The sequence below is a fragment of the Cucumis sativus genome, chromosome 1 (assembly GCF_000004075.3).
Source record: "Cucumis sativus cultivar 9930 chromosome 1, Cucumber_9930_V3, whole genome shotgun sequence".
In the NCBI taxonomy this organism is placed as follows: Eukaryota; Viridiplantae; Streptophyta; class Magnoliopsida; order Cucurbitales; family Cucurbitaceae; genus Cucumis; species Cucumis sativus.
Window position 1 is genome coordinate 24,834,697 of NC_026655.2, and position 18,482 is coordinate 24,853,178.

Here is an 18,482-nt window from a genome sequence, read left to right on the forward strand (position 1 = left end):
CGAAGCGTGAAGCTGGGGGAAAATACTATCTAAAAGTCATTTTTTCAAATCAAATGACATCAAAGAACCCTAATAAGATGCCAAAACTATAATGACATGAACAAGGTCAAAGACTTTAGGGAATGCCCAAACTACGATAGCACGGTCTAAATTTGTTCAATTTGTAAACTCTAGCTGATCTTTTCAAAGTTATGATTTACTCTGAAGAAAGTCCAAACTGAAAGCAACTTCAAAAACATCATTACCCAAAAAACAAAAACAAAAAGAATAGTAAAACAGACGTGGGTAAACATGGGAAGATCAGAACTCAGGTGAATTTAGTGGTTACATGTAAAAAGGCACTCCATCTTCTCCCCTCCTCTCCATACATGAACATTTTATCAGCAGCATAGTAAAAACCCTTTTTCCAAATGCCAACAGGGCAGATGAAATTCTCTCTATGACTCTACTCCTACACTAAAATGTTGGAAAATCAAATTTACAATTTCTGCTTTTGCAGATCAATCTTCAAATTAGAACCAAGATATTAAGCTCCCAAACACCCTCATTCATCTTCTTGCTTCCCTTTGATCATAGCATTAATCTAATAGGAGATGCCTACCGACCTCTTTCATCTACCTCCCAATATTAGAGGTTTGAGCAAAAAGTTCTTCAGCTAGCAACTTCGATGGAATTTGTAGATAGATGGCTTCCTGAAAAAGAGCATGGAACAGCGCTCCAGAGTTTTCTAGAACAAAGTAAAAAGAGAAAGATAAGAAATCAACTGGGGCTGTTCTCATTTTTACACTGAGATGAATACTTCCCATTCTGTAAACCAAAATTTGATTTCAACTTCCGAGATTCAGATTTCCTGCTCTCCACATCTTCCATACGTTAACCTGCATTTTTCTTGCTCAAATCTCTAGGTGATTTTCTAATTCTAAGGCATGTTGTTCCTCTCAAACCACTACTTTCACCATGTTTCTTTGGAGTGCTCGTTCCTCCATTTTGATGAATTGCACTACTTTCCTTGTGTGTTGATAGGCCATTTCGACTTCCATCTCTACTTCTATTATCTTCTGGCACAAACTTATCTACCTGTGCATCGCTTTCTGTCAGGTTTAACTTTCTTGGAGATTTTCGCACAGTCGTTGGGACCTCACTATTTGGATGACTCTTCTTTAGGTTACTCTTCTGAATTTTTGCAGCCTCGTTATTATCAAGAACAATCACTTCCACTTTCTCTTTAGGGGATTTAAAACCATGAGATGAATCAGTTTTTCCAGAAGAAGCAGGAGCATCATTAGTCTCCTCCTTGACATTATTAAGATCAACATGTTCATCATTAATATTAGGGGGAAGAGCAGCAGGATCTAATTCAAATGATCCTTTTGGAACACCTTTTCTTTCCTTTCCTGTCATTCTAACCGAAGGAATTTGATGAGAAAATCTGTACAACTCATTAGGTGGAATCTTAAAGGAGTTTTGTCTATGCTTCTCGGTAGTATGAAACAAGCAGACAAAATCTTTGACCTTGTCCATGAAAGCAACCGATATACCGACACCTTCAACATAATCTGACAAGATCTCAACAAACTCAAATTCAAAAGCTACATGTTTTTCAGGTTCAGAGCTCCATCTAATATCCCAGTCCTTGAAAAGAGCCCAAGTTTCTCCTTTTCTGGGATACATAAAGTAAGAACTCTTTGATGCCCCCTGCTTGGGGCAATGTACCATATGAGAGAACATGGGAAGCTCAGCAGTTAGCTCAGATCCTCCTAGTGTATACTTGCCACAAGCTATTGGCAATTCTGCATCACACCATTCAATTTCACCTTTGTCATCAGGATGTGGTTCAAACCAGCTAATCTGGAGCTTGAATTCAGGAGAGAACACCTTTCTAATGCGGGCATAAAATCTTGGCATGCCATCAACAGTATCATAAATAGCCCATACCTGATTGACTGCAAAACAATCTTTTCCTTTATCCGTATCAAAATCGCTAAACTCAGGATCAGCACACACCAAAACATGTACTCCTCCTTGCAAACCATTTTCCTCTGTATCAACAATCTCAGTTTTGGATTTGTTATCATTTTTATCTGACCCGTTTTTCCCTTCTCTCAATACTTCCTCACATTTGGGTTTTCTGTTGGGCGAGTCTTCTGGATGGGGAGGCAGTACTTCCTGTTTCATGCCCTTGGCAGATGCTTCAACATTTGAAGTTGCATCTTTCATCTCCTCTTTCAAGTCTGTAGATGCAGTGCCACTTGACTTATTTGGACTCTGTAAACTGTCATCATCTTCATTTAAGTATTTCCTGTATGAAACCTGTCTTTTGTTCCTTGTAGATCTCCTTTGACAATTGTCTCTACTCAGACCAGGATCCTTCTCAGATACATTGTCAACTTCAACTTCATCATCGCCATGTTCCGAATTGTTACCATGTGCAGTAGCAGATTTCCGTTGTCTCTTCCTATTTTGACTCTTGGTAGCAACTTTTTCCGTGCTAGTTGCATCAGATTTGGCCTTTTCTTTTCCAGTCTTCTCTGCATCTGCTTTGGGCTTAGCATTACTTCCCTGTCCCTTCTGTTTTTTTCCTGCTTTAGCATTCAAATCAACTCCACCAGATCTATCCTGGGATTTCTTAACAGAACCTTGCTTATTTTCTGCAGCAGGTTTCGAGGGTCCTGACTCAGGAGCTACTTTTTTCTGAGGAACGTTCATTTGGTGAAATGTTGGAGGAATAGTTTGGTTATTCAAATCATGAGAGATAAATCCTCTACCACAATTTTGGCAGCGCAACATTTTACTAAGATAACATTTGAGGTACTGATACCTCACATTACAAAATGGGCAGCAAGTCCAAAAAGCCTGCTGTGCCGGTGGTTGTGGTGGCTTAAAAGAATTCCCTCCAGGGTAATGTGAGAAAGGACCACTTGAGTAACCATTTGCAGTTCCTCTCTCTTGCTTGTTTACAGCCGTGTATCCATTCTGCTGATCATGAGATGACTTCGCAGGTGCAATATTTCTTCTTGCAGCTCCGTACTTCAAGTCGTATAACTTTCGTTTCGACTGATCAGAAAGGAGTCTGTTGGCTTCACCAACAAGTTTGAAAGCAGCTTCCGCACCAGCAAACTTGTTCTTATCAGGGTGGAGTAACAGTGCAAGCTTCCTGTATTGCTTTTTAATAATTGCTTCGTCCGCTGATTGTTCAATTTGAAGAATCCCATACCAATCATTTTCGGCTCCATACATTCTATTCTGTGCTGAACAGTGAATCTCACATACTGTTAGCAATTGAGTAATATTGTCAAGCGTAGGAAAGAGTCGTTGTGCTGTCTGAGCCATCTTCCTTGCCCCAATAAAATCGCTGATTTCCAGCTTTGTTTCAGCAATTTTCATAGCCTTGATGGCCTCCTCCTTGTTGCACTCCATTACTACCACGTTCAAGCATTAACCACTTAAAATGTCAAACACAGAAGACACAGGATGAATGAGTTCTTCTACTCATGCTGCTGACTGTCCATCAGCACCAAAAGTCCATAGCCTCAATCTGCACTAATGTAAGCAAGTACACTTATACTAAAATTCTTTGGACGTTCTAAGAATAAGGTATACTCTACTTCATGATTTGAAATGCAGACAAAAAATCAAGCTTTGAACAGGGAGAATCTTACCAACATAACAATCGAACAGGCTGAACCAACTTGAAGCAAGTCAGTTAAATAAGTAAATGGAGCATGAACATCGCAACTTAAACAAAGGGATTGAAGCTACAACATCCAGGAGTGCAAAGAATCTTAATCCTTGAAATTAATGTCTGCAAGTACAATTCAAATATCAATATCAAGAAAAAAAGAGAAAAATCAGAACAGGCAGGTGAATGGAAAATGAAAGAGCAAGAAGGAGAAAATAGAAATACAAGCAAATAATGAAATTTGAACTCCTAAACAATCATAAGCATTATCCTTTCCATCTGAATTGGAGGCTATTAATTTGTCTCATTTTGTGGGACTCTTTTCTTTTGTAGGCTCTCTTTTGTATGCCCTTGTATTAATTCTTTTATTTCCCAATGGAAGTTTGGCTATTCATAAAGATAAATAAGTAAAAAATAACTAGTACACAAAACGTTAACAGATTAAGAATTAAAGAGACTGAAGTGAGGACGTTCAAGCTATAACTAAGAATAAGAAAATAGTGATTCCGTAAAAAAATATCAAAATTTTTAAAGAAGGAATAATAGCCCCCTAAGAACAACTATACAAAGAAAAAAGAAGTGAGTACTTAAGTGAGTGAGGGAAAGTATGCAAGAGAAAATAAAGGATAAATTCAAGGCCTGCATGTTTCTTCTCTAAGAAAACAACAAATTTCTTTTTAAAAAAACCTCACTTGTCTTCAAGGAAACTCTTATACATATAACATTTCAGTTGATAATACTATATTTCTTTCACATTAAAAAGAATTATTTACATTCTTCCATTCTACATTCAAACAAGATGAAGCCCTTGCAGTTTTTGGACCTTCATACTTAAGCCTCAGATGGAGAGGGCTATTGTACTTCAGCGTGTCCTGTGTTTTGAAAATACCACTTTCAACAAGTGCACTAAATTATTTTATATACCTTACTGTAAGATAAGTACCCGAGTTCTGATTGAGAAAAATGAAAAGAATGTACATGTCGTACACACTCGCAAATATTTAACTCAACAAAAGTAATCAAATTCTACAGTAGGGACTCAAAGTTTGAAACTACCATCATTAAATGGCACTTCACTCTTACTTTTCTCCCCATTAGCCTTATTTTAATGCTCAAATACACACACCAAATAGAATGGTGTGAAAGAAACAAACCAAGCCAACTATTATTTGTTTAAGATGTCCTTTTTCCTCTATTTAATTTAAATCCAAACCCCTAGTTTCCTCTAAAGCAAGTTGCACATAGAAGTTGTTTCAACAATACATTTTACATTCTGAAAATAGTGAATACAATAGAGAAAAAAAAATTCCGAAAATTGTACCAAAATGCCTAAAAAACAATTTCGTGTCATTCTTTCTAAATAAGTATGATAAAAACAGAGGAAGGAGAGAAGACGTGAAACCAACTCATATTAATGAAAAAAACTACCGTCAATTTGATTACAACAAAATCCCTACGTTAAAAAAACTCTTATATACAAAATATGCATTGAAGATTTTAAAATGAAATCCTATTAATGAATCCAAACCGATTGATTCGCTTTCAAAACTTTAGGGTTTGAATTGATTCAACCCACAAAGTTTAGAAGGTATAAACTAACTATTTTCCCCTTTTAGTAGACACACCATTTCCCAGCTTAGAAAATAACAACTTCCTTTGCGATGAAGAAACTTTCTATCCAGCAGATCAATTTTGTAAAATAATAACCATCAGACTATTAACGTACTTGCTAGCTTTCTACTCAGAATTCAAAAAAAGAAAAAAGAAAAAAGCAGAATTACACAGCCCCAACATCGTAAAATTCTTAAACATCAATCCCCAACTGATCTGCCTATGTGTGTGGCAGTCATATGATGATCATCCAAAATCAAAGCAATTAAACCAATACACGATCTGAGAACAAGCAAAACATGCAACAACTACAAAATTAAGCAGTAAACAAAACCCCAAGTGATAAAAGCAATAAATAACAAAGATATTGAACAAAAATAAAACAGACCCAGAAACGGAAACTGCAACTGGAGATAGATAAGAGAAGCAAATGAAAGAAAGAAGAATGAAAAGGGGTTTACATGGAAATGAGAGGGAAAACCCTAGAATTGAAACGAAGAGGAAAGAGAAGAATGTAAGAACATACCGGGTGTATGAAATGGAAAGGGGAGTGAAAGGGCATGAAGAGAGAGAGAGAGAGAGAGAGAGAGAGAGAGAGAGAAAGAGAGAGAAAGAGAGAGAGAGAAAGAGAGAGAGGGAAAGTGCGGCGGGAAAAAGTGCAAAAAATTTAGAGGGAACTTAAATAATCGGTCTCTCCCCCACTACTCTTCTTCCAGTTTTTCTCTATGAAATTCGGCCTCTTCCCTCTGTGTGTTTGTGTGTCTCTTCCTCTTCTTGTCTCTTCAACCTCAAAAAGAGTTTTCTTCTTTCCTTCCTTTTATACTCTCATTCTTTAGGCCCAAGCCCAATTTCTATATCTTTTTCACATTCTATGTGTACAAACTCAAAAATAACAAATCCTCAAACTATTAACATACAAACGTCTCTTGCACACAATTTGATTCTTACACATAGTTATGAAAGGATGAGCTACAATATCACATGTTGGCCGATACAGAGTATTTGCATGCAACCTTTTGTTTTGGAAAATTTCAACTAATTGTTATACTTTTGGGTCGTATAAGATTGGACCAACATTCCAAGATATATGACCGTAATTTATGTCAAATTTTTGAACTGTCAGTATTTAAATCAATTAATTAACAATTTATTTCTATAAATATATATTTGTTAATAACTCTTTGAATTCAAAACATTTTTCATATCGCTAATGACTGGCATAATTTATTATATAATACATAATACATGTTTTTTCTATTTCTAATAACAATTTGAAGTTAGATTTTCACTAAAATCGTCTGTTTCAATTATTTTAAACGGCCATATATAAAAATAAATTCAAGATTATTTATATTTTAAAATATTTTTAAAATTTTGAATTTAAACGCCTCCAAACTTGTATTGTTATAACAATTTTAATTTTGAATTTTATTATTTTCTAAAATGGTGCTAATTAGATTTTTCAATTAATATTTTAATATTCTCTACTTCTTATGATTTAAATTAATTAATTAACCATTTATTTCTATAATTGATAGTGTATACGTTTAATAACCATTTGAATTCAAATTTTAGATCCTGTACAATAATGATAAAGATAAATTGAACTGTTTTCAATTATTTATATTTCATATTACTTATAAAAAAAAATTATTAAATAATACCTAATTCACATTTTTAATAACAATTTGAATTTAGATTTTATATCATCCTATTAAATGGTCAAATTAAATTCAAAACTTACACCATATTCCTAAAATAATGGTAGATAAATTCAACATTTTAAATTATTTATATTTCAAAATATTTATAAAAAAATTGATTAAATAATAAATACTATATTCTTTTAATAATAATTTGAATTTATAATTTTTATCATCTCCAAAAATAGTGCTAATTAATATTATCCACTTATTTTTGTTGATTTTTATTACTCTTTTGATTCTAATGTGTCAATTGTAACGTTAATATTCACATTTATTTTCATTAGAGTCAAACTATAATAATTATTGTGAGACGTTGTGTTTTTTGATAACGTTAATGTTCACGTTTATATTTTCATTAGTCATTTTCTTTTTTATGTTACGGTTTTCATCGAAGGCTTTATTTACGATATATCCTCTATCATTACATGTGATGACCGATTAAGAAGCTTACCTTTTGGCCGATCAAGAACTCAGATGAATCTCAAATGTATGAATAACTTGAAGAACTCATCAATTTAAGTGGGCAAGTTAAGGGACGAATAATCCTTTATGCAAATGATTGAAGATTTTCAAGCGAATGAAATTAATGGACGAAGTTAGGGCACGTATGAAGATATTGGAACAATCACGGTTAAATTAATGGAAAGTTTTCAGTGAAGATATTGGAACTTTTTAGTGGATCAATTGCCAAAGATAGGTAACAAAAGACATTGGAGATGCAATCAAAAGACGTTTCAAAATTTCCTAGGGTTTCAAAACGTGAAATTAATGGGAAGTTCTCAGTTATTGCACAATTTGAAGGAGATGGAACGTTTTGCAAAGCTTAGGTGAAGCTTTTATAGTGATATGTGTTCTTTTTTACTTTTTGAGAGAAAATAAATTTTTCATAGGTTTTTAACTGTGTGAGATGTTTTATTAAATTATAGGGTATTTCGGGTTTATTGAACAATTGTATTTAGCATTCAAGTTTTTCACTTAGGTAGGCTAGGGGCATTTAAGACATTGCTCAATTTTTTTTCTCCATATTTTTCGGTTTTGCTATTTTATCAATTTAAAAATAATTTTGTCATTTATCCAAAGTAAACCTCATGTTTTCTCATTATTCTTGTCAGCCCTTTTAAAATAACTAAAGAGGGGCAGACGACAATTTTTCTATAATTCTTATTATTTTTCAGTTTTTTCCATTTTTCAAGTTGTTATGTAAAAATTTGCTATTTACACGGTTATCTCTATAGCCTAAATAGGATCGATTATATCTCATGTTGCTATATAAAAATTTGTCTATAGCCTAAATAGGATTGATTATATCATCGATTGCACTTTCTACAAATATAGTAGGGATAGTTGTAAATATAGCAATTATATTCAAAATAATTAAGTATATAGCAACATTTAAAAAAATTGTAAATATAACTAAATATGTCAAAGTCTAAATATTGATAGATCACTGATAAACCATAAGAGTCTTCATACCTCAAAAATATCAAAATCAATAATATCAAAATCGATCAATAATATCAAAATCTAACAAATGGATCCAGGTTGGCTTACTAATGGGATGTCCTAAGACGTTACACAATTTCGCTTTAGCTAGTGATCCAAGCATAGTAATAATAGGAACTAGTGTATCGAGTTTCTTCGTAGTGCATTATCTATCATAAATTAATTTTCTAACATATGAGTTCATACCACTAAAGGATTTAATCGCACACTTGAAGAACACTTGGATATTTGGTTTATATAGATCATTTCTGGCTGTGATCAATGATAGACAAATATTTGCAACATGATGTATTAATGATAAATCTTCTATCATTAGTAGACTTTAACAAGTTTTGGTATATTTGCATTTTATTAAAAGACGTGGTTATATATGTTATTATTTTGAATTTAATCGTTATGTTTACGACTATTGAGTAATTGGATTCAAAGTATTAACATACATATCAACATTTTAAAATAATTGTAAATATAGAAAAAACCGTTAGAGTTTGTCAATTATAAGCCCATTTATCATCGATATATTTTACTATATTTGCATTTTTCCAAAAAAAGTTTCTATACACTTGATTATTATCCCTAAAACTGTTACTATTGTAATTACCTTTAAACAATAGACTCGATTATATCTTTTCTATATTATATCTTTTCTATTTGGGATTTGTGTAAATATTGTCGAACTAAATAGATTAAATTACCTATTACATGGTTGTATATAGGATATCTAAATAATAATATAACAAAAATATTTATACTTCAAAATCCACTACACATAATATTGTCATGAAGAATAAATATTTTCTTAATTCGCCATTTTAAAAATAGAACACTCGCAGAAAAATGGTAAAACAAGTTATAATAATTAAGTCTATAGCATACATACTTTATTATCTGAGAAAATGGCAAAAACAAAGCTTAACTCACACATATAAAAGCTTGGATTTGATTGTTTTTTTCTTCTATATTTGCAAAATCACAAACCTTAAAAACATTTTGCAAAATACCTAAACTAATTTGCCACCTAGTAATATTTTTCTTTTAAAATTCATATATATATACACACACATATAGAGAAGTTTCTCGTGGTCATGAACCTTTTAAAATAATCTTCTTTTTCGTCTCGTTGAAATTGTCAAACAACATGTTTAGGATAACATATATATATATATATACGTGGGTAGGTTATTCATGTTGAACAACATGATTAATATTCATGTTCAATTTGGAACGAGGGATCAATCCTAATTAGTTTAGGTTATTCGAATTAATTATGTGTGTAGGCAAATACCTATAAAACCTTTATGCAAACATTGGTAACATTTTATGGATGCTATTGAACCTAACTCATTTAATGTGCTTACTTTAATCGAGGGCTAATCTTAGTTAATAGATTTGGGGCATTTGTGTGGCCAAGTGTTTGCATCTTAGAACTGTTTGTACATTCTTTTTTTTCACGATCGTTGTTCCTTACATTTTAATTTTAACAGTTGTCTGATTATTTAACTCGTTCTGTATTACCTTCAAATTCAAAAGTTGAAATTGAAGAAATAACTTTAGGCAATTAAATTTTGACGAAATTGTGTGATCATTTTTTTCTATTTCTTGTTAACTAGCTACCATACCGTTGTCGAGAAGAGGTGTATGTTGACTTGCAGAAACAACTTTAGAAACATGAGAGGGAACGAGGAAGGATAATTTTGTTTTAAAAATTGAGTGAGTTTTCTTGGAGATCAATAATTTTGCAAATGAATGTATGTATTATATTGTCGTGTGTTTCATGGTACGTAGAACCCTATTTATATAAAGTAATTATAATGAGTTGCAATTTTAGAAATAATAGTTAAATTTATAATAACACGTTTATTTTTTTTAGAACGAGTTGTAACAGTTTATTTTATTTTATTAAAAAATCCAATAGTATTATTGAAAAGGTGTATTAAATAGAAAAGTCTATTTTATTTTGTCCTCTTGAATTACAAATATGTTACAATTTCATTTTTTTTATAAAGATTCCAATCTCAAATAATTTCTCCAAAAATTGCTTTATATGTATAGATTTTCTTTAAGAAAAATAATAAGTAAGATGTGAGATCAAACTTTTGGAAGTTTGTCCCTTTGAGAAGTTCATAACAATTATCACTAAAAGGGGTGAGCATCAATTGGCTGGAGTAGGTTCAGTAAATGTACAAACCAACCTGCCATGAACGAATACAAATGTGTCGTTGGTCGATCAATCGATCGGTTTAAGTTATTACAGCTTTTTGAAATGTTGTCCATTTGAAAATTTCACATGCGATCGAACGAACCTCCCTTATCTTCGACTGATTTTCTTCAATACGGTCAATCTTATTCAGTCGTCTAAGCTTTTCGATCTATTATGCTACCCCAATTATTTAAGCAAATTTTATGTAAGTCGAGTTACATCGTTTCGGTAAATAAATTAAGTTCTATCTATATAGTTGTATATCTTAATTAAAATATGATTTTAGAATTTGTGCCTAATATGAGAATCTCTCCTCAAAACGTATACCTAGAATTGGAAGCAAAAATCTCATCTTTAAACTAGCGAGTACCCGCGCCTTCGCATTTCACTTCATATTCTCATCTCAACTTGTAATTTCTTTCCTCACCACGCTCAACTTGTAATTTGTAATTTCTTTCCAACTTCTTCTTTTTTCAGTTTTGTTTCATATCAATTATAATTTCTCGAGGCAATTTTTTCCAGCATATCTGAAAGCCAATATAGTTGTGATTGTGATTCATCAATTTGAGGTGACCCAATTAAATTTGGAGTGAGTTTTTGTTCATAAAGCATAATTTTGTTTATGGGTTTCTTCACTAATCTTTGTATATGATAGTTTTATTGTTCTTTGATATTCCTTAATTCAATTTTAGTTTGTATGAACTGCTGGGTATTTCGTTTTGTTCGCTGTTCTGTTGAAATTATCAGTGTATTTACACGTTGAAACTTGAGATTAATTTAAATTTAGAATATGGGTTTCGTGTTTATGGCTGTTGTTGTATTTCTACATTGTTGTCGTGGAATTAATAATTTGGAAGTTTCTTACATGAATTGTATTGTTATGATTTTTTTTATTTATTGAACGGTTTCTGCTGCTGTGTTCTGTAGTTATGGAGACGGATAGTAATGATGGCACGCTCATTTTAGTTAAGCAAGGAGCTGAAGCTGTGAGTTAAAATCTCTTGTTGTTCTTTGGTCTGGGATGTTTTTTGGAATAGGGATGGTTATGGATAATGGAATATTTTGCTTAGATGTTCATCAATGAGTATGAGATAATTTTTAAAAGAGATCAACGTGTATTCTCTTTGAAAACTTTTGAAATAAGCACTAATTTACTTTTCACTAGCCAAAATTGAAGAATTTAAAAAGTGCTTTTGTTTTTCAAAAGTCATACCGAACTCATCCCCGGAGTTTTAGTTGGACAAGTCTTTTGACAGTATTTTTGTAGTTTTCATAAATTAGTTTTCCTTTGTTCTCATCTTGTAGAGAGTGTTCGAGTCTACTTTTGTTGGAAGGAGATCAATTATTAAGGAACGGTTCTCAAAGAAATATAGACATCCATTACTGGATTCCAAGCTTACACTCAAGCGATTGAATGCAGTTTGTTTTCTTCTGATGAAACACTCTTTAGTTTTAAAGAAATAACTAGCCAAAAGATTTTCTTGCATGTATTTGACTGGAACTTCATGTTAGGAAGCAAGGTGCATGACCAAAGCTAGGCGACTCGGAGTAGCCACACCAGTGTTGTATGCTGTTGACCCAATATTATATACCCTGACATTTGAGTATGTGGAAGGTTCTCCTGTGAAAGATATATTGCTTGAAATTGGGTCAAGTGGTGGTGATTCAAAACAGTTGAGTGACATTGCGATGCAGATTGGTGTTGCAATTGGGAAGTTACATGATGGTGGTTTAGTTCATGGTGACCTGACCACATCAAACATGTTGATCAGGAGTGGTACCAATGAACTCGTGAGTTGCATATTTAGTTATTATAATGTTCAAAGAGAGGTGTTTTAGTTAATCTCCATCATAAGGGCAACTGTCTTTTCAGGTTCTTATTGATTTTGGTCTGAGCTTCACTTCAACTATTCCAGAAGACAAAGCTGTTGATCTATATGTGTTGGAACGAGCGCTGCTATCAATGCATTCTTCGTGTGGGAATTTGGTAAGTTGGTTTCCCTTGGCCTTGTTTGTTGTAAAAAAAATTTATTCTCCTCCATGGATAAGGGCAGTATCCTCTAGAGTGCTGGTTATTGTGTTGTGTTGTGGGGATATATATCTGGCTTGTGAGAAGTGATAAAATCTTGGGGGATGGGGGAATTGGAAAGGTCTTGAGAGGAGGTCTAGTCCCTTGCTAGGTTTGAAACCTCACTTTTGGCTTTTGTAATTACTTCTTAGACTTGGCCTTGATTGTTTTGGACGGGAGTCCTTTTTTCTTTGAGTTAAATCTCCTTTGGGCTGTTACTTTGTAAACCCTCTTGTTGGCTTTCTTGTTTTCCCAATATATAGACTTTCCCTCTTAAATCATATGGCTCAAGTGGTCTTTGAAAATGCTTATCATAGTCATATGAAGAAGCACACGAGGAATGAGGGTCGATGAGGTAATGCATTTAGTTAGGAAGAAGCATTGCAATGTGTGGTAACTGCTTATTGTTTTCGCCTCAAATTGGACATTTATGAGCCGTTATTTTGTGCCCAACTTCAGTCGAGTGGAGTGAGCAGGGATTGAACCTCCGATTATAATAGTTGGTGTGTTCAACTATTATAACATACAATTAACTAGAACAATATTATTTGAAATCCCTCTTTGTTTTATTGTTTACTATAATCTATTCATCTTTCCCTTTTTTTCGGTTGCAATGTTTACCATTTTCTTTACAGACTCAAATAGTTTGCACCCGACACAAACTATTATAACCTACAGATTGTAACAACCAATGACTACCTAATATCCAACTCACTGCTCCAAATGGCTCCCATATATGTTTTGTCCTTGAAATCTTATGACTACTTATTGGCAAATCGAGTTGAATTGAAACTGAAATTGAATATGCTTTGAATGGTTCTACATTTTCATAGATGGAGTTAATTCTTGCTTCATACCGGAAGACTTCGAAGCAATGGTCATCGACCTCGAACAAATTGGCTCAAGGTAGTGATTCTGTCCTTTTCATTTATTTCGTTTCTACTTATATATCAATTTCGTTACATATGATTCATTACTTCTTTTGTTTTCACTTTGATTTGTGTACAGTGCGTCAGAGAGGCCGAAAACGCACCATGGTTGGTTAAGTAATTTCACTTTTAATCTGTTTTGTTGAATTATCACTTGACTTCTTGTGTAGTAAACTCATTGAACGTTTTGAACAATGTATTTAATTAATCTTAATCTTAAAAACAAATCAACAATTTTGTTTTCGTGATTGCAATTTTGTGGGGGAAGAGTTGAGTTTTTTGGTAAATGTAAAATAGTATAAAAAATGAAAAGAACGAATTACTGTATTCGGTAGTGTTTATTGTTGAGGTTGAGTTATTGAGACAAACTTAAGAAGTTGGTGAGCCAAACAGTTTCTGAACTTATCAATATCCTACTTATTTTTGTGCATATTCATCGAAAAATATAAAAGTGTGTTATAAGTTTGTTGATCATACGAAAAACCATTAAATGTAAGAGAATTTCTATAGATACTTCAAATCGATGGTTATTCTGAAGTAATAACGTTGTGGTAGTTAAAACATTTTTTCAAAATATACGCATTGATGTACACTCCCTTATGAATGCTTTTGAATCTTTCCATTTAAACTTTTGGTAAACATTAGCTGATATTGACATCCAACACAACTAGTAGTTGGAGCTTTTTTTAATAATGCTATTTTAAAAAATGGAGTAGGAAGAAAAATAGTGACAAAAATAGGGTGTCTACCAAAGTCGTGGACCTCGACGAGTTGTCATTCACACTTTTTTTTATTATTTTTGTTTCTTTATTTTTATATATATAGTGAATGGATGACAACTCATGGAAGTTGTGGACGGAATCCACGACATCAAAACCTGTCTACGACTTTGCCTAGTTGTAGACTCCGTCTACAATTTCACTGTCCTATTTTTGTCGATAATTTTCAATCTTATTCCATTTTTAAAAAGATAAAGTTATAGTACTCCTGCCCAGTGGAAATTTCATTTATTGGAAAATGACATCATCTTTTTCCTGAAATTATAATCAAATGGACCAATTCCAAGAAACAGTTTACTTCACTCTGCAACATTTAATGGTAAAATGACTACGAGTAATGCTGTTAGGAAACTTCGGAGTTAATACCCTAATTAAATACTTCATCCCAACTTGGTGGACAGCTTCCATATTCATTTCAATATTTGCATATATACCATCAAAATATGAGAATGTACAATAATAATATAAGCAAAATACTTAGGTGTACTAGGAGGTGGCTAATGACAATGAACGATCAATCTCATGAATGACCAACTCTACAATATTTTAATTATCTCGAAACCCATAGAACCTTAACATTCTAGATAGTTGATCTTTATAGAATCATAGCATATGAACCAATCCTCCCAAATGGTATAATATAAAATAAACCTCAATGTATCTCTACAATCATGAAATTCTGAAAAGTATTCGCTATTGACTTTCATACAACAAACGTTTGTCCAACAGATTTTTGTGCTAAGAGTTTTGTGAACTAGGAGAAGATAGAGGAATAAAGAAAGCAGAAAAGGAAACAAAACAGAAAGGATTGCAACTGGAGGGTGGTGTTAAGGATCTACCAAGTCTTCATATCCCAAAGATAAAATCTCTACTTTTTGATACACTTCTCATCAGGCCTTTATACGAACAACAAATGAACCTATTTCATAAAACAAAGTGATTTCAACAGGTCATTTTCTCAGTTCTGGAACCTAGAAGCAAAGTGGGGATTATGATTTAAGTTTGATTACTTACATGCTGGAAGATTTGAAATATCAGCAGAAACCGCACAAGGAATTCCCAAATTTGAAAGAGCACCTCTTATGATTCCGCATGGGAAATATAGATGCATGCTTGTTGCTTGAGCTACCTTGTTTTCACCATCTGCAGAATTATCTTGTGATTCATTTTGAGGATCCACCGACATGCGAGTAAGCCAGCGGAATCGATTATCTTGCAAGACAAAGGTGCCCTGGGAATCAAAACAATTTTCCATATTTAGGTCGAGTTCATGTAGGATCAAGTACAGTACACAAGAAAAAGAACGGCTGCTTCTAGGTTTGGCTTTTGATCTTACCCTATGATTTGTTTTCAAGTTGTCTATTTGCTTTTTGAAGAGTTCGGACCAGAAGTCCTTGCAGATAAATTTGATTGCTTCAAGATGATCCGTGAACCGAGGCCGCTCCATCGTATACCTAGTGAAAACAAAGCTTAACAGTAAAGTTGCAGTATTTAGTCGTCAAGTACCGTGAATAAGAAGCCATAAAACAGGAACGGAAATGGAAGCTAAGCCATAATGTATTGACTCATAATGTATTGACTCTCAGCAGAATATTTTACTAGTTAAACAGGAAAACAAACATCTCTGGGGAAAGATCAGAGAGTTCCTGCCCTCCCAGTTTCTACTTTCCTTCCAAAGCACATCCCTCCATTTTAAAAAATAATTTGATCTACGATTCATTGGAACAAAAAAATCCCGGCCGTGGAAATAAAAATAAAAAGAAAAGGAAGATCCTTCACAACGCACCCAAGAAGCCCATCTCTCCAGCTTGGAGGGGATACCCTGGATACCAATAACTCAATATTTGTCTTTGTTCATCTTTTTTTTTTTTTTGGAATATTGTCTGTCTTTGATGATCTTTAAACTTAAGATAGTCTTTGACTCAAAGAACTAAAAGATTCAATTAAAATTGACAAAAGACTCCTCTTTTCCACACAAAAGAATATGGAGTTATCAGCAAATAGAAGATAATCGTCTCCACCCGAAAACCCTCAAGAACTCCTTTCTTCACTCCTCTGGAAAAAATCTTGAATATAAGGGCTTACAGTTATGATAATCCTCGATAGCCTCATTAGCTATAAGAGCCTGATCCAAGATGTTCCTTAAAGGAATGACGGCCATTTGCAAATCAGAGATAGTCCAGGGGAGGACTTTCCTCCGTCCATTCACCAAGACCATGGCTAAAATCAGAGATACCCAAGCGAGTAAGCTCATGGGTCTAAACTCCTAAACCTTCACATTTCTTGGGTCTAAACTCCTAGATCCTTCACATTTTCCTTCTTAGGAAACAGCGAGACAAAAGTTTTGTTCATTGACTTATCCACCACTCCTCACTTGTATAGCTCAAAAGACACTTTCCAAAGATCATAAACCCCAGTTATCTAGAAAAACGCCATAGTGAAACCATCTGGCTGGGGTTCATTTGAGATGGGAGAGCCCCTCAAGGAAAGGCTTCGGTGAGATAACCCATAGTCAAACCATAAAGAGAGGAGAAAAAAGAGAGAACTCCCTCTTCAGTCTCCTTATCGTACAGTTTCCCATCTTTGCAAACCAGTGGTTTTTTTTAAAAAAAAATTATGAGAATAACTACTTTCGCTGTGGCCAACCATATGGAGGTAAGCAGTGTTGTTCTGCCCTCCTTAGCCTATGTAAATTTAGCCCTTTGCCTCAAGCAGATAGTTTCACAAATAATCACCTCTTCAAACTCAACTTTCAGAGATAACCTTCCCTCTCTCTGTTTAAAGCACCTCTTCCAATCAACCCATCATGGTATTACAGTTTAGTTAATCTAGTTTCTGGATTTTCAGTCGCCAAAAACTTCACGATTCCGAATTAAGGGACTCTCTCAAACTGTGAGGCTTACCCAAAAACCATAACCTTCCCATTTTCCTAAGACCTCTACCTCTGGCGCACACTTGAAGGGTAAAATAGGCTAGGCTCTAAAAGAGGGACGAAACATGCACATATTCTCAAATCTGAAGGGGGGATTGGAACCCATTTCAAAATGACCAAGTCTAAGCACACCAAACGATGATCAGAAGTAACTCTAGAGCCTAGCCATTGTCATGTATACTGTTTTGTTATTGAGTATCTGTCATATCCCAAAAACTAGTCCATTATATGGTTTTATTATCCTGCAAAATTCAACTTTTTATCCTCCCGCTTTCATTATAGAATGCTAGATGTTTTCAATTTCACAAAATTCCTTTTCCTATGTGGTGGGGTGTTGAGGGAACACTTCTAACCCGCAATTCTAGTCCCAACTATTGTTCTTCACAAGCTCAAATATAAATCTCCCAACATATACATTCAGTAAAACAGAAAGAGTAAAAAGAATTAAGAAACTGAATCAGAGATCCATTAGCCAACATTGGAAATCAAAATCTAAGCAACAAAAAAAGAAGGGTAGAAAGTGGGGTTGGAGAAATACCGTTCGGAGAGCTGATGGCCAACCTGATAACCAATTGCCTCGATGCGACGGGCGGCTAGCTCCGGCTTATTGGCGTAGAATCGATGGCAATAAGTGGAAACCATTTCCGTCAAAAGACTGTCAACGCAACTCTCTGCTACCTCTCTCCCCATGTGTTTTTACCTTCGATCAAAGTGGAATTGTAGAAAGCTGAAGAAGCTCACTTCGACGGAATTGGGAAGGAAATCAAAAACAAGATGGAGGATGAGAGAAGATCGATTGGGTCACTGCCTTGATTCCGCCCTCAGTCTAGATTCAACAACTAAATGACGACATGTCGTACGAATGATTACCAATTCAGCACCAAAATATTAAATTTCATGTAAAATCCATATTTTCACGTTTTCATCCCTCAAAATTTAAATGCTTTAAATATGAAAAAAAAAGATTTATGTAAATTAGGGCTAGGCATGATAGATTGAAAAACCAAGCCGACCGACCTAATCGAGGTCGGTAATAAAAAAGAGAGATTGGTTAGAGTCGTTTGGAAAGTTTCAA

The 18,482-nt window shown here is 33.9% G+C and overlaps 3 protein-coding genes across 19 annotated transcripts; 1 reads left to right on the top strand and 2 right to left on the bottom strand.

The window, feature by feature from the left end:
• Positions 1–180: 180 nt before the first annotated feature.
• Positions 181–6,085, bottom strand: LOC101213491. Of its 4 annotated transcripts, none has more exons than XM_011661622.2 (3): positions 5,817–6,085; positions 3,660–3,802; positions 181–3,535 (listed from the first exon to the last, which is right to left on the bottom strand). In XM_011661622.2, the coding sequence occupies exon 3, from the start codon at positions 3,415–3,417 to the stop codon at positions 874–876; it is 2,544 nt and encodes an 847-aa protein (XP_011659924.1). In that variant the 5' UTR covers positions 3,418–3,535; positions 3,660–3,802; positions 5,817–6,085; the 3' UTR covers positions 181–873. The 4 variants fall into 4 exon arrangements, with proteins under 4 accessions (XP_011659924.1, XP_011659923.1, XP_031735969.1 ...); XM_011661621.2 differs by having other exon boundaries at positions 181–3,540; XM_031880109.1 differs by having other exon boundaries at positions 5,752–6,085.
• Positions 6,086–10,985: 4,900 nt separating this feature from the next.
• LOC101213728 (EKC/KEOPS complex subunit bud32) lies at positions 10,986–13,950 on the top strand. 13 transcript variants are annotated; one of them, XM_031880251.1, is made up of 8 exons: positions 11,010–11,109; positions 11,222–11,268; positions 11,627–11,685; positions 12,005–12,118; positions 12,212–12,490; positions 12,573–12,686; positions 13,601–13,673; positions 13,776–13,950. In XM_031880251.1, exons 3-8 carry the CDS (start codon positions 11,629–11,631, stop codon positions 13,811–13,813), a joined length of 675 nt encoding a protein of 224 aa, XP_031736111.1. In that variant the 5' UTR covers positions 11,010–11,109; positions 11,222–11,268; positions 11,627–11,628; the 3' UTR covers positions 13,814–13,950. The 13 variants fall into 13 exon arrangements, with proteins under 13 accessions (XP_011659928.1, XP_031736127.1, XP_031736125.1 ...); XM_031880238.1 differs by having other exon boundaries at positions 11,013–11,109; positions 11,222–11,288; XM_011661626.2 differs by lacking the exon at positions 11,222–11,268 and having other exon boundaries at positions 10,986–11,109.
• A 1,136-nt stretch (positions 13,951–15,086) lies between these two features.
• Positions 15,087–18,290, bottom strand: LOC101214215 (trafficking protein particle complex subunit 6B). 2 transcript variants are annotated; one of them, XM_004135596.3, is made up of 4 exons: positions 17,946–18,290; positions 15,812–15,929; positions 15,490–15,706; positions 15,087–15,394 (listed from the first exon to the last, which is right to left on the bottom strand). In XM_004135596.3, exons 1-4 carry the CDS (start codon positions 18,095–18,097, stop codon positions 15,366–15,368), a joined length of 516 nt encoding a protein of 171 aa, XP_004135644.1. In that variant the 5' UTR covers positions 18,098–18,290; the 3' UTR covers positions 15,087–15,365. The 2 variants fall into 2 exon arrangements, with proteins under 2 accessions (XP_004135644.1, XP_031736214.1); XM_031880354.1 differs by having other exon boundaries at positions 15,812–15,944; positions 17,946–18,271.
• Between the last annotated feature and the right edge of the window lie 192 nt (positions 18,291–18,482).

Coding starts and splice junctions, on each gene's coding strand:
- LOC101214215 (XM_031880354.1), bottom strand. CDS start 18,097: ATGGGGAGAGAGGTAGCAGAGAGTTGCGTTGACAGTCTTTTGACGGAA. Junction 15,707..15,811: donor ACTTGAAAACAAATCATAGG/GTAAGATCAAAA, acceptor TTTGATTCCCAG/GGCACCTTTGTCTTGCAAGA. Junction 15,395..15,489: donor TATTTCAAATCTTCCAGCAT/GTAAGTAATCAA, acceptor TTTATGAAATAG/GTTCATTTGTTGTTCGTATA.
- LOC101213728 (XM_011661626.2), top strand. CDS start 11,629: ATGGAGACGGATAGTAATGATGGCACGCTCATTTTAGTTAAGCAAGGA. Junction 12,687..13,600: donor ATTCTTCGTGTGGGAATTTG/GTAAGTTGGTTT, acceptor ACATTTTCATAG/ATGGAGTTAATTCTTGCTTC. Junction 13,674..13,775: donor CTCGAACAAATTGGCTCAAG/GTAGTGATTCTG, acceptor ATTTGTGTACAG/TGCGTCAGAGAGGCCGAAAA.
- LOC101213491 (XM_011661622.2), bottom strand. CDS start 3,417: ATGGAGTGCAACAAGGAGGAGGCCATCAAGGCTATGAAAATTGCTGAA.